The sequence below is a fragment of the Atractosteus spatula genome, chromosome 14 (genome assembly GCF_055471065.1).
Source record: "Atractosteus spatula isolate fAtrSpa1 chromosome 14, fAtrSpa1.hap1, whole genome shotgun sequence".
Lineage (NCBI taxonomy): Eukaryota > Metazoa > Chordata > Actinopteri > Semionotiformes > Lepisosteidae > Atractosteus > Atractosteus spatula.
Window position 1 is genome coordinate 1,138,245 of NC_142719.1, and position 26,491 is coordinate 1,164,735.

At 46.8% G+C, this 26,491-nt stretch overlaps 1 protein-coding gene across 1 annotated transcript in view; it reads right to left on the reverse strand.

Moving 5' to 3' along the window:
• The window catches only part of adgrb2 (adhesion G protein-coupled receptor B2), a 79,122-nt gene that overhangs the window by 4,302 nt on the left and 48,329 nt on the right, over nt 1-26,491 (reverse strand). Inside the window, exons 14-25 of the mRNA XM_088931768.1 lie at nt 25,600-25,702; nt 23,678-23,828; nt 22,639-22,708; nt 21,707-21,773; nt 20,037-20,122; nt 16,571-16,669; nt 14,272-14,443; nt 12,439-12,534; nt 10,643-10,682; nt 8,567-9,228; nt 5,687-5,722; nt 4,687-4,788 (exon numbers count right to left, since the gene is read on the reverse strand). Coding sequence (XP_088787894.1) covers nt 4,687-4,788; nt 5,687-5,722; nt 8,567-9,228; nt 10,643-10,682; nt 12,439-12,534; nt 14,272-14,443; nt 16,571-16,669; nt 20,037-20,122; nt 21,707-21,773; nt 22,639-22,708; nt 23,678-23,828; nt 25,600-25,702 — 1,684 coding nt within the window. The remainder of the gene's footprint in view (nt 1-4,686; nt 4,789-5,686; nt 5,723-8,566; nt 9,229-10,642; nt 10,683-12,438; nt 12,535-14,271; nt 14,444-16,570; nt 16,670-20,036; nt 20,123-21,706; nt 21,774-22,638; nt 22,709-23,677; nt 23,829-25,599; nt 25,703-26,491) is intronic.

Below are 26,491 nucleotides of genomic sequence, written 5' to 3' on the forward strand. Positions count from 1 at the left end.
CACGAGGCATCTGGAAAGATTTCATGCTCCTATGCTGATTCACTGTGAAGCGCTGTTTCATTTTCCACACCACAGCAGTGCAAGCTGTCCCTACTACAGTAATCCGATGGGTTCCAGCACGCCTGGGGACTAAAGCCAGTCACAAAGTCATTCCAAGCAGAGGAGCATGGGATACTGAACTCACAGATACAGGGCTGCCATTGGGTTGGTATTTCCTGCAATATTTTGTAAGTGTTCTCATGAAATGTCCTTAAGAGGTTGTTTTCTTCAAATTACTAATTGATAGTCTTCTCGTTTTTTCCACTAAAGAGACTGTGGGCCTATGGAACGTGAGGAACATCAGCCACCCTGAGGAAGTGCCTCTGTTCCAGAGGAGACGAACACCAGGGGAGTCTGTAGCAGCCTTGTTGGGAGAAACGGTCCGGAGCAACCTTCCGAGCTCTTCGGCTGGATGATTTAATGAGGTTCAGTGAGCGGTTGAGCTGTGCACAACGCGTACAGTATTTACAGCACACTCTCCACAGCTCCTCGGCTCAGGGCAGTCAGGGCTGCAGCCAGTCCTGATGCTCCGAGTCCTCGTGCGCCCGCCAGGAGCTCAGTGCCAGGCAGGACCTGTGAGATTCGCTTTCACTAAAATCCCATAGAACCTCCGTCTCAGAAGTGAAAGGGAAACTAATCAGATCCCTCAGCCAACCTCAGTGGGAGCCCCGCCATCCTGCTCCTCTGCCCCTTAACAACAACAGGAAACACAGGGGAGCTCTCTATCAGGGTTCCCAGTCCAGATCCGGGGGAGCCTCAGCTCCTGGTGTTCACTGCAGCTGAGCTCTAGTCTCTTAGAAATCCTGAATTCTCGTACTGTAGATCATCTACATATATAATCCTGAATCACACCAACAGTTTTCTTGGTTGGAGCCAATTTTTGTTCTGCTCAGAGGTCGGAGACTTTAAATTAATTATGAAACACTGTAGCTACAAGGTAACCCCCCTGCAGGCTGGGGAACTGAACACAATGAAAGAGTTCAAATGAAACCTATTACGAGGTCTACTGAGGGTCCGATTATTGTAATTGAGGACGCAGGTGGAATAAAGACCAGCAGGTGTGGGGGTCCCAGGACCAGGATTGGGAAGCTCTGGTCTATATCATTCCCAGCCACCGGGGGAGAGGAACTACACACTGCAGACAGACAGGACGTCACGAGCTGGGTCAGACTTCAGAAGCCGTGCTATCACTTGCAAATTCAAGAACTCCAAACAGACAGACATGCTACTGTGGGATTTCCTTCTCTGTACTACCTCTACAGGGATGATTAGCGAAACACGGAAGGATCTTATTTCGATTGATTATTTTTCATTTTAGATAAGTACTTGTTGAATTTATTTGTGTTTTTTTACCTTTTCCTAGTTTGCTCCCTCTGGGCCGGCTGACTGCCTGGCTACAGTCAAACTATGACAGAAAACATGCAATTTGAACGAAACCGATCCAGAAGTAGAGACGGTTTACTTGAACACTGTCACAGACTGCTAAAAAAACACACTACTGGACAGAACAAGCAAGCAAGCACTGGAGACTGAACTGTTCGCCGGGTGGCACAGTGAGTCTGCTGACAGTGGGCGTCGCGCCCACACGCGGTTTTCCTCTCGCCTGCGATTCTGTCACTGTTTCCCGATCAGCCCTGACTGATGCTCTGCAATCTCTCCCCTTGACTTATACCATCATATCTTTGCAATAATTTGTGTGATCGTTTCGCTTTCTATAGTCATATGAGTTGATACGTTTAGTTAGCCCTCTTTCCACTACTGAGCACACATGCTTTCAGGCACACACCCTGGCATGTGCTGTAGAAATTTTAAATCTCATCCCCTTATTGCACTGTATTGAAGACTGATGTCAGTCATGTTAAGTATCAACTGCAGGGCAGTTTTGATTCACACGCCAGCTCAACAGAACGTTCATCTAGAGGGCCCATCATGCCTGCATCCCTCTTGGGATCATGCTTTGCACAGAGGTCGATGAGAAGACAGCCTTCGCTACTGCTGTGGGGAAGGATCGCAGGGGAGAGAGACTCCGCATGGCTTCTTCTGAGAGAGGAAGCCTGCCAGAAAGACAGAGACCTGGACGCCCGCGGTAACACTAAACCAGAACGATGCAATTAAAAAAATACAGGATAATATTCAAATGAAACAAAACGATGGATTGCAAAAGTAACTGATGGAATGGGCTTGGGATGCTACAGTTTTAATTTTTGGTTTGGTTTTGGTTTTAGTTGTTCAGGCTTTGTAGTTCCTTGTGGTCAGTTTTTAAAACAGATTGATTTATTATTTAACTACCAATACGGTCTCGTGCTCACTGGCCTGATTTTTCACCTCAATTGCACAAGCACTGTACATACCACACTCATTCTACTATAAAAACAACAAACTGACTTTATCTGTGCAACATCTTTAGGAGCCTAAACTTCTCTACTGGTGCTTCATGCTTACGTTGGCTTTCTTGATAAATGAAGGTCATTTTTCGTTTATTTGGGACTTCTGTATGTCTCGGAGGTGTAACCTGCACAGCAAATATTGAGCCAGTGAGAGTTTTCTGTGGGGCTGTATGCACACGTCACAGGGAAACAGGGACACTTTTAAATGAGGGAGGAAGGTAATTGAGTTAGTTCCAGCGCTGTCGGGATGAGATGAGAGATCACGAGAAACATTCAGATGCTATGAACGCACACATGGCAGACAGGACCCGCTGGGGGTCCGGAAGCAGGCAGGAGTCTGAGAGCAGCGTGTGACAGAGTCTTCCACAAACACGGCTCCTTTACTGGGGGAGTGAAATGTTTGTGTTTGGCACTAGTGTACATCACCACCTCCGCTGGGCTCCGCTGACTAAAAGCTCACGCCTTTTTATGTTTTCACATTATTTTCAAGATCAAAAGAAAATGAAAGACAACCTATGTATACTGCATCTACTAATTACACATTTGGAAACTAAAAGGGAATTCATTTTGGCCAGAGAATAGTCAACATTTCTGTACACAAAGATCACCTCAGCCAAAGTCTGGTCTCCCTCAAGAAGCAGCTGGAGGAAAACAGAAGTTTCTCTGAGCTTCTAAACTAAAAAAACAGCAAGATGGGCTGAATGACCCTGTCTTGTTTGCAGCTTTTCAATGCTCATATACAACACTAATGAAAATATTCCATTATAACCTTTTTAGAGTTTGTTAGAACTAGAATTGGAACTTTTTACCTAGCGTTTCTGTTTAGTGGAAGAGAAGTGTGAGTTAATGATGTGCTTGGATGTTTTCAGTGCCCCTAGGTTAGTCTGTCGAGGCTAAAGCAATGGCAGTAAACACAATGAGATGTAATCAAAATTTATCATGCTAACACATCCCCCCACAGGCCACAGAGGTCAAGCAAACTCTGTGAACAATGACTCTGGCACAGTCAGAGGAATGAAGGACAGTGATTCTGTCCTGCTGTGCTGCTGGATGAGGCTCGACTGCAGTATACTCGATACCCACCATGTCTGAAAAGAGAATCCGGCCAGTTCTCTGGCAGAGAGAACTAAGCTTCACCCATCAGAAGAATATTAATTTGTATCTGCTGCATGAGAGAAGGTCAATGGGACTGGAGAGAATATTGTTTAACTCTGGCAAAATTAGAGGAGGATTTAAAACAGGAGCATTTCTGTTTCCCTGCAGTTAAGCTGAAGATAGTCATTTTGCGAAGGAGCACATATATACATATACTTCAGTATATGCAGTACATTAGAGTAGTATATATCATGAACTGCTGGGAAAAGACTCTCCCCTTTTATCATTAACCCTGTTTTCAGAACTCAAACCCCTGCACTTGGCCATGGCGGTATGGCGCCTCCCTCCGCCTGGCAGCGCTGCCTCACTTGGGGCTCAGGGTGCTCAGGGCTCAAGGTGCTCAGGGCTCAGGGCTCAGGGCTCAGGGCGCTCAGGGCTCAGGGCTCGAGGCGCAGCGCAGTGAAGCGCCGGGCAGTGCATACCCCTCGCTCACCGAGCGGGAAGCACACGCAAAGTCATCAGCTGCTATCTGCTCTGCTCTGCTTTGAAGTCTGAACCACCCGAGGTGCAGATTGCAATCGGACTCGATCTGGAGAAGGGCAGACTTAGAAAGGAGAGCAAACTCTTAAATTAATTACACACTGAACTAGTGTTTTAAAGACACTTTGGGGCTGGATCAGCGCTCAGAGTCAATGACTTCAAATGGAAAGAGATCTGAAATCCCAGAGCGAGTAACTGGCTACCGGAGAGGAGCGGGGCGTGATGGGGGCGGGGAGGTGAGCCTGCTGCCAGGAGGGGTGGCTCGGGCCTCGGCCTTCCACACGAGACATGCCGCACACGCACACACAACCTCTTCATTTCTACTGGGAGCCCGGCTCTCATGTGCTTTACTTGTCTTTCTGGGGTACGGGCGGCGGGAGTCTGGAGTGATGGTTTATTGAAGGAAGGTGATTGGGAAGCAGTTCAGCCTGAGATCCCCAAGGAGAAACACCAAACCTGATTTTAACAGCGCCGTCGCACGTTCAACCTCAGCAAAGGTTTGGTTAAAAAGAAAAGGTCACCAGTCCTTTGATTTACAGGGACCAGAAACACAGGATGACGCAGCACAGAGGGCTCACTGCCCGTGATTCGGTACGGCCCGCAGACGCGGGGGAGCGGGTCTTACCTTGCAGGCGGCGGATGGCTCCCTGTACCTGTCGATGGTGTGGAACTTGTGGTTGAGCTCGTGGTACAGCTCTGAGTGGCGCTTCCGAGTGTGCATCACTTTCTGAGACGGGAGAAGACAAGAGCAGGGTGAGAGAACACGGGACCGAGAGCGCGGAGCCACAGGGACAGGGGACAGGAAAGGCTAGGAAAGGGCTGGGGACAGGGACCGCTTTGGGCCAGGGGGCTGTCGAAATGGTGAGGGGGTGGGTGGTTGGATTCTGGGGAAGGAAAAGATGTGTGTGTGGTTGCTGGTTCGAATCCCGACACGCTGTCCCAAAATAATATTACAGTCAACGCAGTCCTGCAGAGATTCATTACCACTTCATCAACCAAGAACCAGCACATTCCTCCTCCAAACAGGTATTCATTTCTCCTAATCCTGCGTCCTTCAGGAGGTAATTACTGTACCTAGCATTGGAAAGGGACATCCTTGACAGTGTGTGACCCAGGAGCTGGGCTCCAGCAGGGCCTCAGAGGGCAGAGGACTGGGCCACTGACAGACAGAAGTACTGGAGCAAGGCCTTTCACTAGATAATTCTGAATAATCTGTTGAACCACATGTATTTGTCAATGACACATTTCTTAAGATGACTGGCCACTCGTTACTCCAAGTAAGTGGTAGATGAGAGGGCTCGATTAAGCATGTGGGGTGCCAGTGCCTGTCTGCAGGGGTATGTCTCCAGTCAACAAGAGGCTGAGGACATGCTGTGCTCATGTCCAAATCCCCAAGGCCAGCAGGCCAGCAGAGTCCCCAGTGTCTGCTTGCTCTTTCCACACACAGCTGCCACACTGCTCACCTGCGCTCAGCAGGAAGCCCGGCTGGCCACAGGAGTCTGGGGAGCAGAAGCTCCAGGCGCTGTGCCCCCTGTCCTGAACTGGCTCAGCCGTGCTGGCTGCTGCCCCTCACACACAGAATCACTCAGCAGACTCAAGAACCCGTTCATTCAGGCGTGTCTTACCTCGAAATCCAAGTCAGAATATCGTACTCTTTTCCTCTGGAGGGAGGGAGAGAAGACATTATCAATGACAGCAACTCACTCAGTGTATGACCATCATCAAAAAGCACATCCTCCAGGAGAGGAAGCTCTCCCAGTGTGGGGGAGCACTGTGCCCCACTGACTTTCAGTCTGCACCTCCTGGCCCACCCCACCAGGGATCCACCCAAGTTTCTCAACTACAAATATCCGGTGTCCATGTGAGCATCTGCATCAGGCCCTGCCACATGCAGATCTGTCGGTCTTCTGTTTTGAGCAGAGAGTTTTCTGTTGCAACTGAACAATCATGACAACAAGGCTGATCCTTGATGTCGTGGAGCTGAGCTGTCATGTGTGTGTGCACAGTATATTCAGTATGTAGTTTATTTATGTTCAAACTATAGTGCCACATCAATGAGTAGTATCAGATTTTACTGCTCCAAAGCCTGTTGGAAAATACTGCAGTATTGGTCACTGACACTGAGCTTTGTGTTCTAAGTTTGTTGCATTTTAAAATCTAATATTCATAGTGTGCCGGGATCTTAGATCTATCTGGAGTTATTTGAGTTTAAGAAAGGAAAAAGAAGTAATGAAATCCTCTCAGATTTGCCACTACTGTGCAACACTTCCTCGTTGCATCAGTTCACCTGATCAAAGCAGAGATCATCTTAATATGGACGTTTATCCACTTAAGAAGCAGATGACTTTAAGTTCATGCGTGTTTAATGCACAAAGCATCACTGAATTAGGAAGAAATAACACTGCTCTCAGATTCAGAGACAGAAATGGACTATTGTTCCACTTTAAACCAAAATGAACATTCTTGTCTTCACACAGAGTTTGAAAGGGCGGAGTTAATGCTGCTTTGAAGGTGAGAGGCTGTGACAGTGACCTTGGTGACACACTTACCTTCAGTGCTCCCTGGTCTTACGGTAGCGTCCTGCAGTGTGATAGCACACGCAGGGCTACAGCCTGACCGGGAGAGGGGCGGGGACAGGGGCGGGGACAGGGGCGGGCTGGGGGCGGGGACAGGGGCAGGAGAAGAGGGGGCGGGGTTTAGTCCGTCTCCTTAGTTGCTCTTCGGAGAAGCTTGAAGAAGCACAGTAAGGCAGACAGAACACAACCCCTCCCTGCTCAGTCTTGTTTATTTAGGAAAATAAAAAAGTGATCTATTGTTTAGATACAGGGCATTTTCTTTACTTGGATTGTCCTGGAAAGGGGACATTCAACCCCGTGACTCCAGGGTGAACAGCAGGATCCAGCTGAGAGGAGGCTGAGGACGTGCTCCTGTTCCCACAGGTGGGCCTGAGGTACAGCACAACCTACCTGCCAGCCGGCTGCCCTCCTCCCTGAGAGAAACAGGCTGAGTCCACCCCCCTCCCTGTCTTAAAGGGTCACCACCCCCTGCTGGCTCTTGTTTCACTGGGTCTCGCCTGGCCTCCGTGCCACAGACCCCCCTGCTGGGTACCTGCCCCCCCAACACACGCGCTGGTGTCAAACCCTACCTGATGCATGAGGCCAGGCTGCCAGCCACCGCTGTGTTTGTGCCTGGCTTGGTATCGCATCTGGTTGAATCATCGGAAACACCAGATCCCCGTTAAGGGTCTTTCGCCAGGACCGTACTGTATGTTGTGTCCTGCAAACGGTGCCACGTTCTGGGCAACGGCTGTGCTCTAAGCCAGGGGTCATCCTCCTTGGCACTTCCACTCCACTGGGAGAGTGATCCTTAATGGTCCAAGCCCTCTTCAACACCTGGGTTAACTAACCAATGAAGATTCCATTCAGTAATGAACTTCTTGGAAGGTCCCCCATCCTGCAGTGGCGTGGGGTGCAAGTGCCGAGGCTCACTGCCCTTGCTCGCGGCTAATGCCCTGCATCCCCTTCAGAGACAGGGGACACTGGCACCACATCGCAGAATGGGATCACTGTGACTCCAGGAGCAGCAAGCCATACATTACAGGACCGCTCCCTGGCAGCACGAACAACACTACCCCAGAGGCTGGCTTTCACAAACCTGCAACACACTGCGTGCGAGATGGCGTTCGAACGGTCACTCTCCCGGGAACAAGCCGGACTGAGAGGATGACCGCAATTCCAGTGGCCCACCTCTCGCAGGACCACGGCTGGCCTGGTATTGAATCACTTGTTCAGCAGAGCGGGCTGCTGTAGCAGACCTGCATCGCTAGGTGATAGCTCCATCACCATAGTTACCGTTGTTAATAGAAACAGCCGAATTCCACCATTTCCCAGAGGGGCTGGCTTGGAGATCAAACTAGCTGGGAATGGGTCTGATTTCCCTACCACTATTCTCTCGCCGCAGGTCCGCACGGAAGTGGAAGACATCACAGCCCACTGCCTGTTTTTCTTCTGCTGTCCAGAAAGGGACCAACGGTAAATGTTCCCTAACGGAGCATTTTGAGGTTTCAATTCGACACCCAGCCCTCAGCTTCAAGGGGTAGCTTGGCAGGAGGACCTCCAGGTGTTTTCACACCATGCCTGCATTTTTAAAGACCGCGCAGGTACTGGGCAAGGAGCTGCTCAGGAGCTATACACAAGCTATTCCTCTAGGACAGGGGTGTGCCAGGGACCAGCTGACTGTCCTCTGCTGTCAGATTCACACGGCCTGCTCTGCTTAGCTGGCCCGTGTGAGAGCCTGCCTGAGGCCTGACAGCGTCTGGCCCGTGTGAGAGCCTGCCTGAGGCCTGACAGCGTCTGGCCCGTGTGAGAGCCTACCTGAGGCCTGACAGCGTCTGGCCCGTGTGCAAACGCCCCAGTACTGTGGAACCTGCTCTGTAGGGCAGGCAGCTGGCTGTGAAAGGAGTGCCGGGCAGGGGGGTGACCCTTCAAGCCTGTCTCTCTACTTACTTCCAGAGACCCCACCGACAGAGTGGAGCCGCCCATGTTGCGCGGCATGGTCCTGCTCCGGTCGCCCAGCTCGGAGGCCAGGATCTGGCGCACCGAGGGGTGCGGCTTCAGCTGCAGCCCCTGGGGGTGCTTGAGCGTGCCGTAGGGCTGGTTCAGGTTCACGTCGATGTGGTCCACCGACACGAAGTTGGGGTAGCTCTCCGGCTCGGCGGGGTGGAGGCCGAGGGGCGGCGGGGGCGGCGGGAAGGGCGCGTCGTCCACGGCGATGTTGAGCGGCTTGCCCTGGGGCCGGAGGCTGGCGTGGCGCCGCGGCAGCACCATGTAGTCGCCCTCGGCGCCGGGCTCGCGTGGCTGGGCCCAGCCGAGCTCCACGGAGCGCAGGCCGCTGTCCGTGCACAGGTACACCGGCCCCGTGTGCTGCTGCTGCTGCTGCTCCAGGTTGACGTCTTTCTTCAGGGGCGGCTCGCCCAGCTCGTTCAGCCCACTCACCGGCGGCACCTGCACCAGCAGGCTGGGCGGGGGGATGTTGCCCGGCAGGCTGGCGAAGTTCATGCCCTCCAGGTTGGCGTTGAGCTTGGGGTCGTCCTCGTCGTCCAGGGAGATGCGGGACAGCGTGCCGGTGATGGTCGCGGGGTTGCAGGTGTTCACCTCTTTAAAGATGACTGGAGGAGAGAGGGGCAGGCAGAGAGAGAGGGGTGGGACCAGGTGGGGCAGGGCCCAGGGCTCCAGCTCTAAGACGGGGGGATCGACAGCTCTTAGTTAAAGAAGGGGGACACTGTGAGCCTTCACATCTGGCTGATCTCTTCGTTTACCGAGCGATGCAGACAAAGCGATGCAGACTACTCTATTACAGGCGAATGGAGCATCTGGTCACCCTGACCACTACAGAGGGAAAAGTTGGTCCTTCGCAGCCTGTAACAACTCTTCAGCATGAAGGAAGACGTATAAGGTAAATCTGTACAGTACAGACATGAAGATGTCTGTACGCTGGCAGTGCTTTAATTTCAGGAAACGGTTATAAAAAGCACAAGGCATTTATTGGTTTTAATAAGCACACAAGATACAAATTCTATCCAGACGGAGTTTCAAAAAGATGTACCAGGATAAATAACAAAACAGTGGCCACTAAGATTAAGACTGGAAACTCAAGTTAAATATCTTAATGGACTTCTGTGTCAAGTGCAGAAACCCTAGTTTGGTTCCTGTCGGTGGAGGAATTTCTAACTCAGCCATATTCAGCTTTAATAGCATTATAGGGACATTTTAGAAAAGGAAATGCGACACATTTACTTTTTTAAACCTTCCTCTGTGTGACCAGGCAAGTCCACTGAGCAGCAGTTCTGCCCTGCTTGTGTGGCTGAGCCTCGACTGCAGCCATGTGAGCCACAGGCTCAAGGGGACAACAGGAGTGGACTCCCGGGGCGGAGTCTGGGGCTCCTGACTTCTGCTCCGCACTGCGGCCTTTAATTAAGACGTTTGATCTCTTCGAGGCAACAAGATCCAATGAAAAACTCCTACTTAAAACTCAGCTAGCTATGGGTATAAAGGGTTTTATTGATATTTGTATAACTGGCATGTACGTGCATGAGTAAACTGCAAACAGAAATCATCAGATTAACCTCTGACACCTGTTTAGTTCAGTGTCTCCAGTCAATCAGCTCGACTGTGCATTGCAAGAGCTGCCCTTCATGGACATTTTAGACAGGAGTGAGTGCAACTGAGACACGCAAAGCACAGCACTTCGCTAAGTGATTTGCAGTATTTCTACTGCTAGACTAGAAAAGACTAAGGTACCTATCAAGCAAATAACAAACCTAGCTTGACAACTTACCAGGACTCTCTCTTTCTGAACGGATTTAGAAAATAAAAACAGCAATACATTTTTTAAGACAAGAATAAAGCTCTCAATGAAAAACAGCTACTTGACCAAAAGACAAAGTACAAGAACCAAGCTGGGAGTAGAGCACAGACTCACTTCTTTAGTAGCCCTGGTGCTACTGAGGGTTTTGTGAGACATAGTTCTGTGCAAAATAATCATGAAAGAAGCAGACAGTCTGGACAAAAAAAAAGCCTTACCTGTTTGGCAAGCCAGGTCCACATCTTTTTCAAAGTCTGTCTATATGAAGGCAGGAAACAGAAGGTTTAAACACAGAGGAACAGTTAAAGACGGTCACAAGCTTTCTACCCTAATTCTCATGTTTACTGTAGCTGATCAGGACACCCTGAAATTGCACTCTTTTGTGGTTTGATGAAGAGAGTTGTTTATTAGGAGAAAGTGTTCTTTTACTCGTTCATTGAATAGCGATGGTTTTAGATAAATGGATTTCCTCCCCTTACACAACAGTTCAATGTGATTCTTTTTCTATATCCAGCATGAGATCTCTTTCAGCATTGAATTGCTTGCAAATCGAACCTCAGGCTGACATTTAGGCAGTTGAGCCTGGCTGAACGCTTTGTCAAGACCATCTGTGTACACCTGTGCGCTGTGTAAGTGTGAATCTAAAAGGGCACATAAGAAGCAATTAACAACAGCAACCCAAGTAGAACATAACACCGATCTGCAATGTGCTAGCCGTGATTATCAGGTAGAAGAGCCACACTTCTTGGCTGTGCACAACAGAGCAACAGAACGTTTCTGCTGGGAAGCAGCCTCTGCTGTCTGGGAAAGAACTGATTGACAATCACATTAATTAAAGCCATTAAAGCAGAGTGGAGCAGTAATTGGCAGAGCTGAGGACACACAGGGCGAAGCTACAAGGCCAAAAGTTTTCTCAAGTAAGCAGACAGCTAAGCATCCCATTTTACCCCTGAGGGGGCGCTGTTTCATCACAGACACTAGGGGAGTGGGTGCTGCTAATATAATAATTCTGTTTGTACTTTGTACAACACTGTACCTAGCTACAGACAACACTGTAGTTGTCCACCATAGCTAACTCTGTAGGTTTAACATTTCAGCCCTCAAGAATGACTTCACACTTCCTGAGTAGTTCCAACTCTTTCTTAAACATCTTAGGTCATTCTGAGACTAAACATACATACTAATATTTCCACTGTCAAATAGCAGTTGAATTATCTCAAAAACAGAAAAAAAATAGATTCACATGATACTATTTTTGTGAAGTATTTGATTTCAATTCAATTTCAATTTTTTTTAGCATGCTGGAAAAGCAGGAATCAAAAAGCTTTTAAAATCCATTTCTGACTCCTTCCATGCAGACCCAGGTGCATCAACCCACTCAGCCTTTCTAATTCTGCTGGTTAGGACACTGGAACTGCTTGTTGTGCCTGGGACGTGCCAAAACAACCAGAACCTTGCTCCTCGCTGGCAGAAGAGGACAAAGGACCCTTTCCCTCTCCAGCTGCAAGGTGAAAGTGCTGCTATCTGTTTCCTCCAGTACCGATACCGGCTCTGGAATCTGGCTTCAAGAGGTGAGTCCCTGCTTTGCTTTAATCAGATCCAAAGTCTGACAGAAAGGCTCTTTACAAAAAACACATGAGTGTCAATTCATGCACAAAAGACACCATCAGCAATGTGCATGAGAGCCTGGGAGAAGGTGCACTGGAGCAGAAAGCTGCTGCACAGTACTCCCTGAAAGCAGAAAATACAGGACACGGGTGCGAGGTGGGTGATGGGTGCTGTGATAGTGAGTGGGCTGCAAAGGGAGGCTCTGCAGCTGTAACACTGGGCTTTTTCATCTTACGTTTGAGCGCAGAATCAACCTCTTCTTGTTCCTTTGCAGGAAACACAATCATGCAGAGAATGAGAAGGAAGATGTGCAGAGAATGAGATGAAGGAGAGGAAAGTATCAATGAGGGGAAGAGACTAAAAGAAGAGAAAATGAAGGAAAGGAAAATGATGGCATGTTATTCACCATGATCTGCACCTGGCCGTTCTTGCAGGAGTCCGGGGAGTTTTCACTGTCGTCTCCTTTACAGATCCCCATTCTGCACCGCACGACATCCTGGACCTGCACAGCACAGCACAGCACAGTGCACTGAGCCCAGCCTTCTCTCGCCATTCAGAGTCAATAAAACCCACCGGCAGGGGAGTCCACTGCCGTAATGACAAGAAACTAGACACACATGAACCCAGTCTGCTCGAGAACTGTGGCAGGTAAATTCAGAACCGCCAACTGCACCTGCAGGCTGGACACGCAAGTGCTGGACTCCCCAGCACACAGCTAAAGGAGCAGGTGGGAGCCCCAGCTTTCAGCAGTGGTCTCTGGATACTGGGGTCCCCCCTGATCTCTGTCAGTGCGGGGTGCGTCTCTGCGTTGAGAGCAGGCCGGCTGCTGCTCCCGGCTGAGGAGACGGCGTGCACACGTGAGAGAATAACAGTGGATAAGCCAGGCTCGCACCCTGTACACTTGGCTCAGCCGCAGTGCGATACTGTCAGCTTAAGCCTCTAGTCACAGACAGCAATATCTGTTTTTAATAACACGGCAAAATGAGTTTAAACTCTGGAGTAAAGCACCTCCTTCTTCTGTTTGCGTGTCATTTTTCCAACTCGGCACGTCCTGCTGGATTTGGTCCTTTTTTAATTTCGTGACTACCCAGCAAGCGCCAGCCTTGCTTTTTAATGTTGTATTTATGTTTGCAACCTCACCGCTTTAATTAAAAGAAATCAAATATCCACTTCCGCCCTCTGTTGTAGGGCTGTCGACGAGCCTCATGATGATACCTTCAGGTCAACCCCAGATTAGAAACCTGCCCCAGAAATTCAACTGCTTTTCATCATGACTTCGGGTCTCCAAAGTCTGTCTCAGGGTTGCAAGCTGAGCTTCCCTCACGAAACAACTTTAATATCTAAGAGTTTGCAGGAGTCTCTGGCATTATTAAAGAGATTATTAAAGTGAAAGAGAATACTCCAGGCTAAAGCCTTGAATTTTAGAGGCATGTGCAATGTTGAAATATTTCCCACTAAACTAAATGTTTTGCTAAACATATTCCTGACCTTACGACTGTCTGCCATGGGAAGTTCCCAGTTTGCAAGCTCGCTCTGTGCATTCAGTTTGCTTTGCCATGTGAGTCCTGGGGTATTATCTCTTCACCCTGAGCAGCAATGTTCTTGATCTTTCACACAGTCTATGGCAAAGCTCTGTGTCTCACAGCATTAATTAACCGCTTTCACATTCAAATTTCCTTAACCAATGCCTTATCATTTTCAAAGTAATGTTGTATTAACATTATAACCTGAAATGGACGCCTGTCTCCCTTAGCTTGACTCCTATTCATTCCTCCTCTTTGAATGCAGCAAAAAGCCTCTGTAGACACGCCCCCTCAGGAATTGCTCTCAGCATGTTTCCCACTATACTGTGCTTGCACCACATGGTACATATTTAGAAAGTCTTCTAAAAGAATTATTATTAAACATATTCAGTCTGAACTACTGTGTATTGTTCTATGTTCTGCTTTGCTTTTAGTGTCTGGGGGTCGGGTCGGGACGGGACGGGATGGGCCGGCTCTCATGTGCAACCATTCTGAGATGAAAGTGCTTCCACGAGGTGCGCAGGAGACCAGTAGCGCACCAGGCAGACGCCAGCCTGATTCTGCAAACCCGCCCTCACAATGCAACCCAACCACAAAGGAGCAGGCAGGAGAGGAAACAACAAGTCTGACAGGGAACGCAGGCGAGAACCACAGCAAGCACGTGGGCCGGGCCGCCTCCCCGTCCTGTGCATGCAGACCGTCGGGCAGCCTCTCACCTCTCGGCGCAGCGCGCAGTGAACAGTGATGATGACGCAGCCCTGGACAGAATCGAAGACGGCAAAGAGCACCTGGAAGAGGATGGAGCGCCGGTCCGTCATGGCCAGAACCGCGGACATCCAGGTGAGAGCCAGCAGGGGGAGCACTACGCATGAGCTCCAGAGCGACGCCCTGCCGGGACACCAGACCGCACTTCAGCCCTTTACAGGCAGAGGGAGCCGCTGAGCTAGGCGACGTCACACCCTCTGTAAAGCACTCACACACACTCGCACACAACAGCACCTGTTTACTGCACAAACACAGGACAAAGACAGGTTGAAGCAGCAGGTTGTGCTGAAGAGAGATTCTACTGAAGCTGGAAAAATAAACATAGGTATGCAATTGAGAATTTGACAATGATAGGAGATTCTTTCACATTGTTAGATTGGACTGGGACTCTCCCTGGCTCCTGTAGTTAATTAGGCAAGAAAAAGCCAGGAACGCATTCTGAATCCAGCAGAGACTGAGGATAATAATGAGTTCTTTCTTTCTAACAAGACTGTATAAATTTGTGGCAGAAAACTCCCCTACAGCTCGCTCCTAGGGTGTGGCTTAACCATCACGTGGTACCAACACAAGGTAACAAACTGGGAGTAAAAAAAAAGGAAAGTAAATCTAATTCTATCTAAAATTCAAATTTTGGAATATCTGTCTCCCCCAGCTTCTTCTCCTTCTCCAAAAGCCCAAATCCAAACGTGTACATTGGTTTCACTGTGCTGGTGTCACAGTCACAAAGCCTTTCTGTGTAGCATTCAAGCTGGCATTGTGGATAAATAACTAATGAGTTAGGTGTAACCTGAACCTTCTGTTAATGAGCGTCGGATTGCTCAGCTCTGTGCTGATAAACGCTGCTTGAGTGAGGAATATTTTCCCAGCTCCGGTAAAGGGTTCTTCTTCCACATTCCTGTGTGTAACACCTCTGCGTTATTCCACTGTGACAGTGATGCATGCGGATAATTCCCAGACTTGGACTAATTGGAATAACAGCTTCATTAGCACATGGACTGGACACCTCCAGCACAGTTCATGTCAGGATCTGGGAACAACTAGGAATCAAAAACTAGGAAAAGCAACAGCATTCAATGGCTGCAACTCTATTAAGCGCCTTGGGGCAACCTTACTGTGAAATTGAATTGAATATTCAAAACATCCTACAGGACATAGAAAACACTTAAAAATGATTTTTTATCTATTAACGCAGCACATTTTAGAGCTATTATTTCAGGCATCCAGCCTGAGAGCTTAGATCACTCTCACAGAGCAGAGCTCACAGAGTACGCACAACCTTTAGTTCTAAATCCTTCATAACTCTATGCTTAGATAGGGTGTCCTCAGAGGAAACTGCAATAAACTACAGCAATATCACAACTCGGAAAACCTGCACTAGACAACAGATGACTAAATACCACTTTACAATGGGAACAGCTTGCTGAGCAGGAGACCCAGTCCATAGTGTTAATGGAACAGGCCGATAGGCAGATTCTTAAGAAGCGCCCGGCTCCTGAGCGATTCCCCGCGGCCGGGCCCAGCGAGCACACGGCTCTCAGCTCGGGGGGCAGGCCAGAATGGGAGCATTGCGGAAAAGTTGCGTGCCGGGGGGTGTGAGAGTAGCCATGGAGGTGGCTGGTACTTCGAGGTGCAAAAGAAGCCACAGGGGCCGCAGAGAGCCCGTCTGGTTCTTTTCTCTTTAAAGATCAAACGAGCTTCTCTTTCTGCAGAACCACTCAGCTGAGCAAACCACAGAACTGCGGCCGACTCGCGGACACATTGTGACGTTGATTAAGGTGGCATGACGGCAAAAGGTAGAGTATTTTCTGTGTCACGACTGGCACACGTTCATGTTCAATCCGCAGATTATTTCAGTACTGCACTTTCTGCTGCTGTGCAATCTTTGTTTTGCTGAAGAATGGTCAAGCCTCTTCTGAAAAAACGCTGGGCTGTGCTGTAAATATGAAAGCTTTACACCACGCAATGATGCATCAGCAGAAGCAGCAGAAACCGCGGTAGTAGTAGGACACGTACTGTAGCTCCACATGCAACTGGGTCTTTTTTTTGTGCACGGTCTTTCAATTCTTTGTTCATTGACCCGGCACACCGGAGACACAGCCGTGCCAGCTAATCTGAAAATCCGAAATGAAGAATCAACACGAGCTCCGAGCCTGAGCTGTTGTCTGCAGGAAGAGAGAGTGCCAGCCCGGCTCTTTGAAGAGGAGGCTGTTTCTTACGGTACAGAGAGAGAGGAGATGGAATGGGACTAACATGGCACTGCTGGCGGTGGAGGTGGACAGAGCTGTGCTCGAGATCACCCCACACTTGGAACATTTGAGAAGCAGTCTGCTACGCGGCTCATTCGCCTGGCTTCAGAGCGGCCCAAACACAGAAAACAAGGAAACACGGACAAACAGAAAAGGAAAGTGAGGGAGGAAGAGAGGAAGAAAACCACACACGCGGGGCCGAGACAGACGCACAGACGAGACGGACGATAATACAATCCGAGGAAGGGACAGGGAGGGAGAATGAGAAAGAAAAGAAAATGTTTTTAAAGGAAACCCAGCCAGTGAGAATACAATGCACAAAGCAGCAGAGAAGAGCATGAGTCCAATCACAGAACATCGATAATAGAAGAGCAAAGCTCTAGTTTCATGCAGAAATGTGTAATGAGGGAGCTGCAAAGTAGTAACATTCCTAGTTCACGCTGGGAAGAATCCGTCCCTGGAGCACAGACCCAGGACAGGGCCGCCGGACGTGTGTGGAGAATAGACATGCCCATGAGCTCGATGGTGGGAGTGTTCAAGGAGCTTCAGAGATCACAATTTTCGAAAATGTCAGGAGGGACCCTAGCTAAAATGAGCTAAAGACAGTCCAGTCTTCTGTACAGAATACCAAGCGAGCAATGCACCAATGAACCTCATCTATTTTGTTCTTAGTCTTGTAAACAGATGTATTCACTTCTGCATCAGGCCTGTTCATTTTATTATGTCATGGCTCTCTTATTGGAGTCATCCGTGCACTGGGTACATTTCGTTAAACCAGCCCACCTTGATCACTGGCAGATCACAGGGGAGAAATGATCACGGAGGTTTAATAGTGGAAATCGCTACAATGTGGACTGAGTGTCTGATAAATCTGTCTCTCTTCACTATTTAGGTCACCTGAACAGCTGAGCTGCTTCACACAGGCATTTTCTCCACCTAAAAATCTGACGCGAGTCCAAAACAGTTTGACAATGGTTTGGGCAAACTTTCAGAGCAGGCCTGAAATTTCTTTTCATAGTTTTCAGAATGACTAAATATGGAAGAACCTGGGGCATCTCTGTCCCTTTCCTCCCCAGCCTTCTGCCCTGGGGTGGAATTTAAAAACAAATGGAAGCAGGAAGAATAGAGAAGAGCACAAGACAGGAGGAGGCTCTGTTCCTGGTCTTTCGCAGGTTGTTGGGAAATCCCGAGTTGCTTGTGGGCAAAGTGATGGGTCCAGAGAGGTTTACTCAGGGACTGGGGTCTGCCAGGTCTGTTCTGCTAGTGAGCTGCCTTACTGGAGCACACAGAGAGCAGGAAAACAGGAGGTAAGGCTGACATGGGAGTGCAGACGGTCACCTCTGCAAACCTCTAGGGCACGCTTCACAGCTAAACTCCGGTCCTCAAAGCCAAACATGATTTATAAAATAAAATCAACAGCCTGACTGGAGTGCTGCAGTGAGGCTGAGGAAAATATCTGCACTGATTGGTAACCCAGCCTCATTTACTGTAGTCTCAAGAGGGTTTTGGAACATCAAAAGCTGTAAATTGTGCAAATTGCATCAACAGACAAAATGAGATGAGATAAGGCTTTAAAGAGCTGTTGTCAAAATTCCGGAAGCACCTCATTAAAGAAATTGCCCACAAAATTATATATGTATATACTGTATCTGATCCCAGCAGATGAGGTGATGAAACTTAAAAGAAGCTTTTTAAACGAATGCTGCACCGGTTAATTCAGCTATTTCTGAAACAGCCTTTTGATAACGTCCTGAAGAAATGCCTGAATCTGAAGGAAAGTCACACCGCTGGGTGCTGGCAGCTACAAAGCCTCCTGTGGTGAAACAGTTCTGACACTGTGTATTTTCTGCTGTCCAATTCAAGACTAGTAAAAATATCTGGATTTGTCTGTTTATCGTTTACATCTTAACCTCCAGATAAGTGAGACAATTTCTATGTAACTCTGTGAAGCTGCTGAGTTTAATGCTTTCAATGACAAGTACAGTACAGTATGTGCAGTGCCTGTGTCCTCCTCCTGCTCAAAATACTGCATTACACATTGCTGCGCCTCTGTATGGTTTGTCCTCAGTGTTATTACTGACTCCAGATCAAATATCAGGGATACAGCTGATGGCATCTTCAGATACAAAGTGCTTTCAGAAGATTTCTTACTGAATTCCATTAAATGTATAAATATATTGTTATTTTATCATTGTAGAACCAGTTTATTTGAAAAGTGGGATAAATCTGAAATGGTTATATCACAACTGAAGGTCAGATCGTTAAACTTTGCAGCTCCCAAATCCATTGGTTCTATCAGTTAGATTAGACGTGAAAGAAACCTCTAACAGTTATCACATGGATATACAGTACAGTAGGCACGGAAAGATGCAAATATCCAGGAACAGAAACACCAGTCTGGCTTGCAAGCAGGTGGAATTGGAGGGGGCAATTGAAATCCCTCAGTGATGCTGATTACGAGAGCTTTTTGTTCCTTCTTAACACCTGTGTAAAGCCAAATGATGCTGCTGAAGGAGAGTGCACTGACATAAAACAGGCAATAAAATATGGCTGCAGTGTCCAATCTAGTCAAAATGAAGAGAGAGGCACTGGGGAGTGCTGGCACAGCACTGCAGATCTCTACCGGCTGAAAAAATGATCTTACTACAGAACCAGCGTTAACATTTCATGAGGTTGTTTTATGTTCTCAACGTCCAAAGACAGTGCATGAGCACCAAGGCAAATGTCCTCCTCTCACAAACAAACTTGAGTTGCTTAAAAAGTCTGCACCTAAATATAACTCTGGAGTAAAATCAATTCAGTCATTGAAATTAGTTAAGACCTGAGTGAACTCAGCCAATGACAATGATAGAATTATTTACTGTGTGTGAGTACAGAGAGAAAATCACAGAGTCATTTATTCAATTGAGTGGCTTAAATGGACCTATCTGAGCTTTATTGCACACACATAAGAGTAATTATGCCACAATTAGAACTGAATAGAGTATTTTATTTTCTATACAGCTCCCAAGGTAAACACAACAACCAATCAATAATATTCCATTAATAAATCTGTCATAAAAGGCATCTTTATCCCGAGCTTCTTAATATTATATCAAGTGAGTTTGTCCATAGCAGACTGTAATCTGAGTCAATAAAAACAGACTGTATTCTCAAAGGTCACAGCTGCCTGGTAGCAATATTGTAAGTACGTGCCTGTGACTTACTTACTTACTGTGACACTAAGCATAGCTCAGAACCTACTTAGTGGTGCATCAAAAATGCAACGATCTCAACAGATGAGAATGAGCTTATGGTGAAATGTATCCAAGATTAAAACAAACTGTCTGTGAAGCTTTGTCAGTGGCCAGGACTGGCCCTAGATATTTTAAACCCTCCTTGCTTTTCAATTCTCACTAGTGCGCTACTCTTCGGGCATACAAACGACGTGATGGCTTCAATTCACTCCCTTGTGCCTTCACTGTACCTACCCGGCTCGCTGCTTTTTGGACTTATCTGAAATCCCATCTCTGGACATCAGCTTGTTGAAAACCACGATGCCGATCAGCATGTTGACCTAGAGGGAAAGACGCTGCCGTCACTCTCAGGTGGTGCACAGTGAATTCAGGGTTAACACAGGGGACTGCAACTTCCACGAGCAAACCCTTTGGATCCAGGAATACAGCAATGGGGATGTTAATAACCCAGTAGGCTTTAAACAAAAGGCAGGTTGAGTCACCTGCAGTTTGTCACAGTCTTTTTTCTGAGAGTTTAATCCACTTTTTTTGGCACTGCAATGCACAGTATTCGAACTACATGTAACAGTCACTTTTAGTACACTCCTGTAAGATGAACTCCAACTTGATTACAGTGCAGTACGTGAACCTGGGTTTCCAAGTCATGACATCTCCTCTTTTGCAAAAGTTCCCAGAGCTGCAGACCTGGGCTGAGGGATGCAAGCTGTCTGTGGGCATCTTTAGCTGATTTGAAGAAGGAGACTGTCATATGCCCCAAGATGACTGTACTATGTCATTCAGTGATTCAGAGCCTCTTTGTAAATGACACAACACATTTCTCTACAGCACATATTCCACTGCCTTTCTTCCCTGGAGCACATAGTCTTTTCTTAGGGAGAAGGTATGCTGTCTTGTATTTTTGTCAACACATCTTTAATAAGGCCTTCAGTTTGATTGTGATTATGCCACATCTCCAGCCCCACAACCCTAGATGGTACAGTGGCCCTTCTCCATGCTGGCCAATACCACAGGCCTGCCTGGACCACTCCTCCTTCATGTCCTGTAGCTCTCTCCTTCTGGGATTGCCAAGAGAGAGAGGTAAAAAAACAGCATCTTTCCAACTGCATCCATACTGAGGGTGGAGGAAAACTCTGTTCTCATTCCAGTCAAGTACAGCAGGATGACAAACAGCAATGGCTGTTATTCTGCCATTTGCCTTTGAGAGGGGATTCATTATTTTTCATTAATTGCATTACTCTGCCCAGAGCTTGGCTTCAGTCTCAGCTGCCTGACTGCACATACAGTACCATTCTGTTTCTGGATAGCAATAGGTACACTGACTAACAAACAGCCCCCATCAAACCTCACACTGGCAGCCACTCATAACACATCCTAAAATTGCTTCTTTAATGCGTTTGTTCCTGAGGATTTCATTTATTCAGAAGTTTATTGCTATTTAATTACAGTGCATTTTTGCACGTACTTACTGAAGGATTCTGCTATGTAGTGTAACTTAGTCTCCATGGAGAAGATTGGATTTATTTATAAAAGTAAATTGGATTCTTGCTGTTTAGTTTAAACTGCCCCAGCTTTTAAACTGGAGAATTTAAGATTTTACTCATCATTTTATAGGCATGGCTGATAGTTGTCAGGATCTGTATGAAAAATAAATACTCAGGGGCTCTCCTTTCCAGCTCTAAATATGTGACAAGACAGACATATGGAAAATAGTCAGTAAATCCTTTCAAGAAAACAAACAGCATTACCGAGAATATTGGATGTAAATATACAGTACGCACAATGTTTTGAAATAATTCTAAACTGTTTGATTTCACAGCTATGAATCACAATTCCCGAGAATCATGGCAAACACTTCTGGCAGGATGTATTCGCTTTCCAGTCCAGATGCACAAAGAGGAGCCTACCAGCACAATGACAGCTGCCGGACCCACAAATGCATACAGCAGGCCCCCCTCCAGGGACAGCCAGCAGCTGGAAGAGGAAAGACAGGGATCAGTCACGCAGAGTGCGCAGGAGGGCTAAGGGCTCGGGGCCCATGAACACAGGGTGACGGAGCTCGGCTCTCCAGTACAAACAGCTGCATCTTTGAGGAGGTACAGGGACTCGTGCTCAAGCATCGACCTGCCATGTGTGGCAGAACCTCTTCCAATAGGAATGCTAGAATCTCAGTTCATTGGGAAATACAGAAATCAAGAGAAGCTCAAGCATCTAGACACTTTAGACACAAATTAAAAACAGTGTTGTTTACATGGCTAAGAATTCATTATTTGAATTTATAATCACATTACAGTCACTAAAACCTTTTGTTTCAAACTTGACTTGACATGACTGTTTAGATTTTTTATTTTTACAATACTTCCCAATGTCATTCTTGCTCTTAGCTCTTTTTTAAGTGTGATTATAACCGATGACCATTTAAAAAAAACAGGACCTGACAGCTGCATAACCCTGGTCCCCTTTGTGATCAGCATCATTCTGCCTTGTCCATCACTCTGAGGTGCCCCCAAGTGAAATTCACAAAACACAAACACAAACACAACATTCTTCCACAGACAGAGTAAAATGGGAAGAATGCTGTCAATTCCCACACAATACAAAATACAAGGAGACAACTAAAATCCATTAAAAATATAAAGCATTACAAGGTCTGATTGCAACCTTGTAGTCTGCCAGAGAGCCAAAATAATTAAGTCATTTTTGTAGGAGAACTGGTGATTCTTAGCTTGCAGAACGTAGTATTCTTCCTGAAAACCGATTTAGTTATTAACTTTTCATTTGCGTCCATGTGAAAGGCCTCTGTGTTTGTCAGCTTCTTTAGCAAATCAAAGACACTCACTAGCTCGCTGTTCCATAGCCCCTGGCTCGTGTGAAGCCCACAGACACAGCTACCACTAATGCTGGCAGACCTGGGGGACAGAGGGGAGGAAAACCATTAGCACCGGAGCACCTAATTCACTGTTAATGCTGGTTTTATCACCCGAAAAAAAAAAATCATTTTAAAATCAACAGTGGTCAGAAAGATCGGTCTGTAGTTATCATATAGAGAGGGTTAATTTAAGTGGTTTTCCCATTTCATGTACTTCCATGAAATGAGCCTCTCTTACTCCTTTACACTTATTTATTCAGTCACAAGCAGCATTCAGCTGTGCTCTGATGTGTTAAAAACTGGTTTCTCCTCTGTAATTTCACACCCAGCTTCTCATTTACAACTTCTCTTGCATCGCAGCCCATCTAATGCGTGTCTGCTGTCATGTAAAGTTGCTTCATTATATATTGATTAGCTGCATCAATTAGATTTCATTTCAAAACCACGACTTAGACTTCAGTATAGCTAACGAGTTTCCTCTGAAATATTCATGTAATTAACAATATGCTGATTAACTTTGCAAATTAAATGCAATTAGGAAAAATTAATTACAAAAAAGAGGTAATAACAAAATTAAAAAATCCAAATTTACCACAAACAAGATGACATGTTTTCTACACTATATTAACCAATTGCAACCTGGAAGCTCATACCACCTCTGAAGGCATCAGCTACAGTCACACAATGAATTATCGTACTGCACTAGTTCTCACATGAGAATCACATTAAATAATGGTAATACTGCTTATTATACACTACAATTAGATTTGAATCATTATTATGTGCCTCATTTTATTGTGTGAATGTTACTGTACATCATAAATTATACTGTATACAAACATTACATCATAATGAGTTTCCTCATTGTATAAGTACTTAAATATCCAGAGTCCTCTGCAGAACAGAGATGATGCCAGAAAATAATGTTCTTCTATGTTCTGACTTATGTGACACCTTAAGGACAGATAGCAACGGGTTGCTGCGTCTGAGTGTGTCAGAGAAGCCATACCCCAGCCCAGGCACAGAAAGCGCTTGCGAATGAGGCGTGTCCTGATCTTGCCAATCACAGCCAGGTAAGACTGCCATGCCTCCGTCAGCACCCAACAGAAAGACGACAGGAAGAAGAAGTGCAGAAAGGCAGCAGTCATGGTGCACAGGCCCTGCAGAGCAGAGAGCAGGCAGGACAGAGGGAGAGTTGCAGAGAAGCAGAGATAGAAAAATAGACGGAGGTAGAGGTGCTTTTTTTCCATGTTTAAACCATCCTTACCACCACTGAACTTTACAAGAGAATCACTTAACGCACAATGTGCTTTTAGGAAGGGCACAGAAATATGCACACAATATGCTACTGGTTATGAAGCAAAACCTGTAATTTGTCAAACATCAGACAATCCACCAATCAGTCTCCCTTATTGTGGTTTGATCACAGTGATGCTTAGCAAAATCCAGTTATGTAGAGGAAACCATTCTACAAACTGCAGGAAACCACAACAAAGCACTGTGCCAGTATGGGAGCATCATGAGAACTAACTGAGGTAAAGACTGGAGGATGCAGCACGAACACATGTGGCAGGACACCAGAGACCCTTGTGTGTGCACAAGCCATGAGGGAAGCCTTTAAAATGGCTGTCTCCTGGGGGCACGAGGATTATAAACGTCAGAAAAACAGTCAAGCCAGACACACTGGTTTGGCCCAGATATGTGTCCCCGGACTGCTAGAGAGTTGATCAGACATGGTTTAGCTCTCACACTATATGTAGCCTGACAGCTCCTGTCTTGCACACACTGATGGTCCCTCCAGCCCACGACCATGCTGTGCAGAGTTCTCACTTTGGGGTACTGTGTTACTCAGGTCCTCCACAAGGCACAGCAGAGGCCTGTGATGGGTGTCAGCATTGCAATGCCACAGAAGTGCTGTTGTGTGTTAAAAGTAATTCTATATTTTATATTCCCCTAAGTCACACATCTGAAGTTGAATTGTTTTTGGGGATGATAAATATCTAGTCAAAGTGTAAATGGTTCTGTTATAGTTTCAGTATGCTGACTGCAAAGGCTTCTAATGCCAAATGCATCCAATTCTTAGCACAGTGAGAATTTCTACTTTCTATTAACAGATATCCAGCTGGAATGTTTAGAGAGTCTTTCATGAATGCATCAGGCTGGTAGTATTCACACACACTGTCTTATTCTAGTTTCTACAAAGGAATGACTGGGATTCAATAGAACAAAAAAACAAATCCAAAACTAGGACTGTTCTATATCCTACTGGTCCAACTGTGAGTGTTGTTTAAATATTAATGTCTATAGGCCTAATTTCTTATCAATAACACTCGGCTAAGACATCAACAGCAGGTGCCTAACAAATACCCTGAAGCAAATCTGTTAAGAAGAAAAAAGAGGCCGAACAGCTTGCAAGTAAGTTTACTGATCTTACTGATTGAGAGCCTCCTTTCACCCAGGAGGCAGAAATAGTCAATAGCTTGGTCAGGAGAACCTTGACCACCCTCAGCCCAGGGCTCTCAGCATGGATCTCACTGCAGAGCACATCGATACACTTCAGGTCCTGCCAGCTACAGGCATCTTGCTAAAACAATACTAATGAAGCAAAAAAGCAAATACATATTTATAAAGTCTGCAAGCATGGAATATTCAGAGCCTGCCGTTGGCTTAAGTATGAATAAACCCTGCAGCTGGCAGAACCTGCAGCATATTAAGTTACTGTGCAATGGGAGTCCTGTCTTCAGATATTCTCTCAGGTGTCAGGGAACCAGGGAGAAATATGGTTCTCCTTGCCTGGAAATCTGGGGCTGACCAGATTGTCCAGTGGCTGTTCCAAGACAGGTCTTGTTATTGGTTTCCTTAAGATGGACCCTGAAACTCTTCCCTTTTCTGAATGGCAAAGGACAGATCTGGACCTGCTCCAGCACGTACCTTGCTGAGCGTCTGTGACTGACCCACCAGGATGAGGATGTTGGAGGCCAGGATGGAGAGGCAGAAGTTAAGGAGGATGATGGATCGCTCTGACCTTATATACCTGCAGGGAGCCCAGCACACAGCACCATCAGGTCAAAACTGACAGAGCAGTCGATTCAGAAGACAAATGGGTGGCTTTGTTGTTGTTTAACTTTGCTAAATTGAGCACATACCAGAGGATCGAACACATAAGAAAGAAACAAAGTAATTCTAGGTGCCCTAGGATACTTTTTGAAATTCTGGACATTAAACATCTAGCATTAACTTTAGACCTTCAATGCAAGATGTTGGTATATTACTGTATGTACATTACGCCAGAATACTTACTCTGGTTGCTCAAAAAGGTAATTGAACATGTCTTCACACTGAATAGGTAAATACAGGAGAGCTGCTTTTCATACTTCTTGAGAGACAAACACTGGTCGAACATTGCTTTAAAGTGTATCGAACACTAGCAGCACTGACTCCCTCACAGCTGTGGGCGAGGACACTGTGACGGGCTTGGGCATGGACCCCACTCCACTGATCTGCTTCCTGCCGGCCAGTGCTGAGGCGGTTGTCCCCACTCTGGCCCAAGAGTGGGCCTGTCTGCTGTCATAGCTGGGAGCAGCACTTGGAGTGAATAAGTAGTCATGTGAGAGGAACCATCTGTTCCTGATTCCTGTGCCTGATCTGCACTCTAATTCTCTGTGTTAGCTCAGTGGCAGAGCCATTTGTTAAACAGCAAATATTAACATGCCCATGCATGCCGTGAGTCCTCATGCTGTTCCTGCTGGATCCTGTCCCTGCTCTTTGTGTCTTCTGTCATGGCGGCTTTCAGTGCGCCTGTCCTTGGACTCCGACTCCCAGT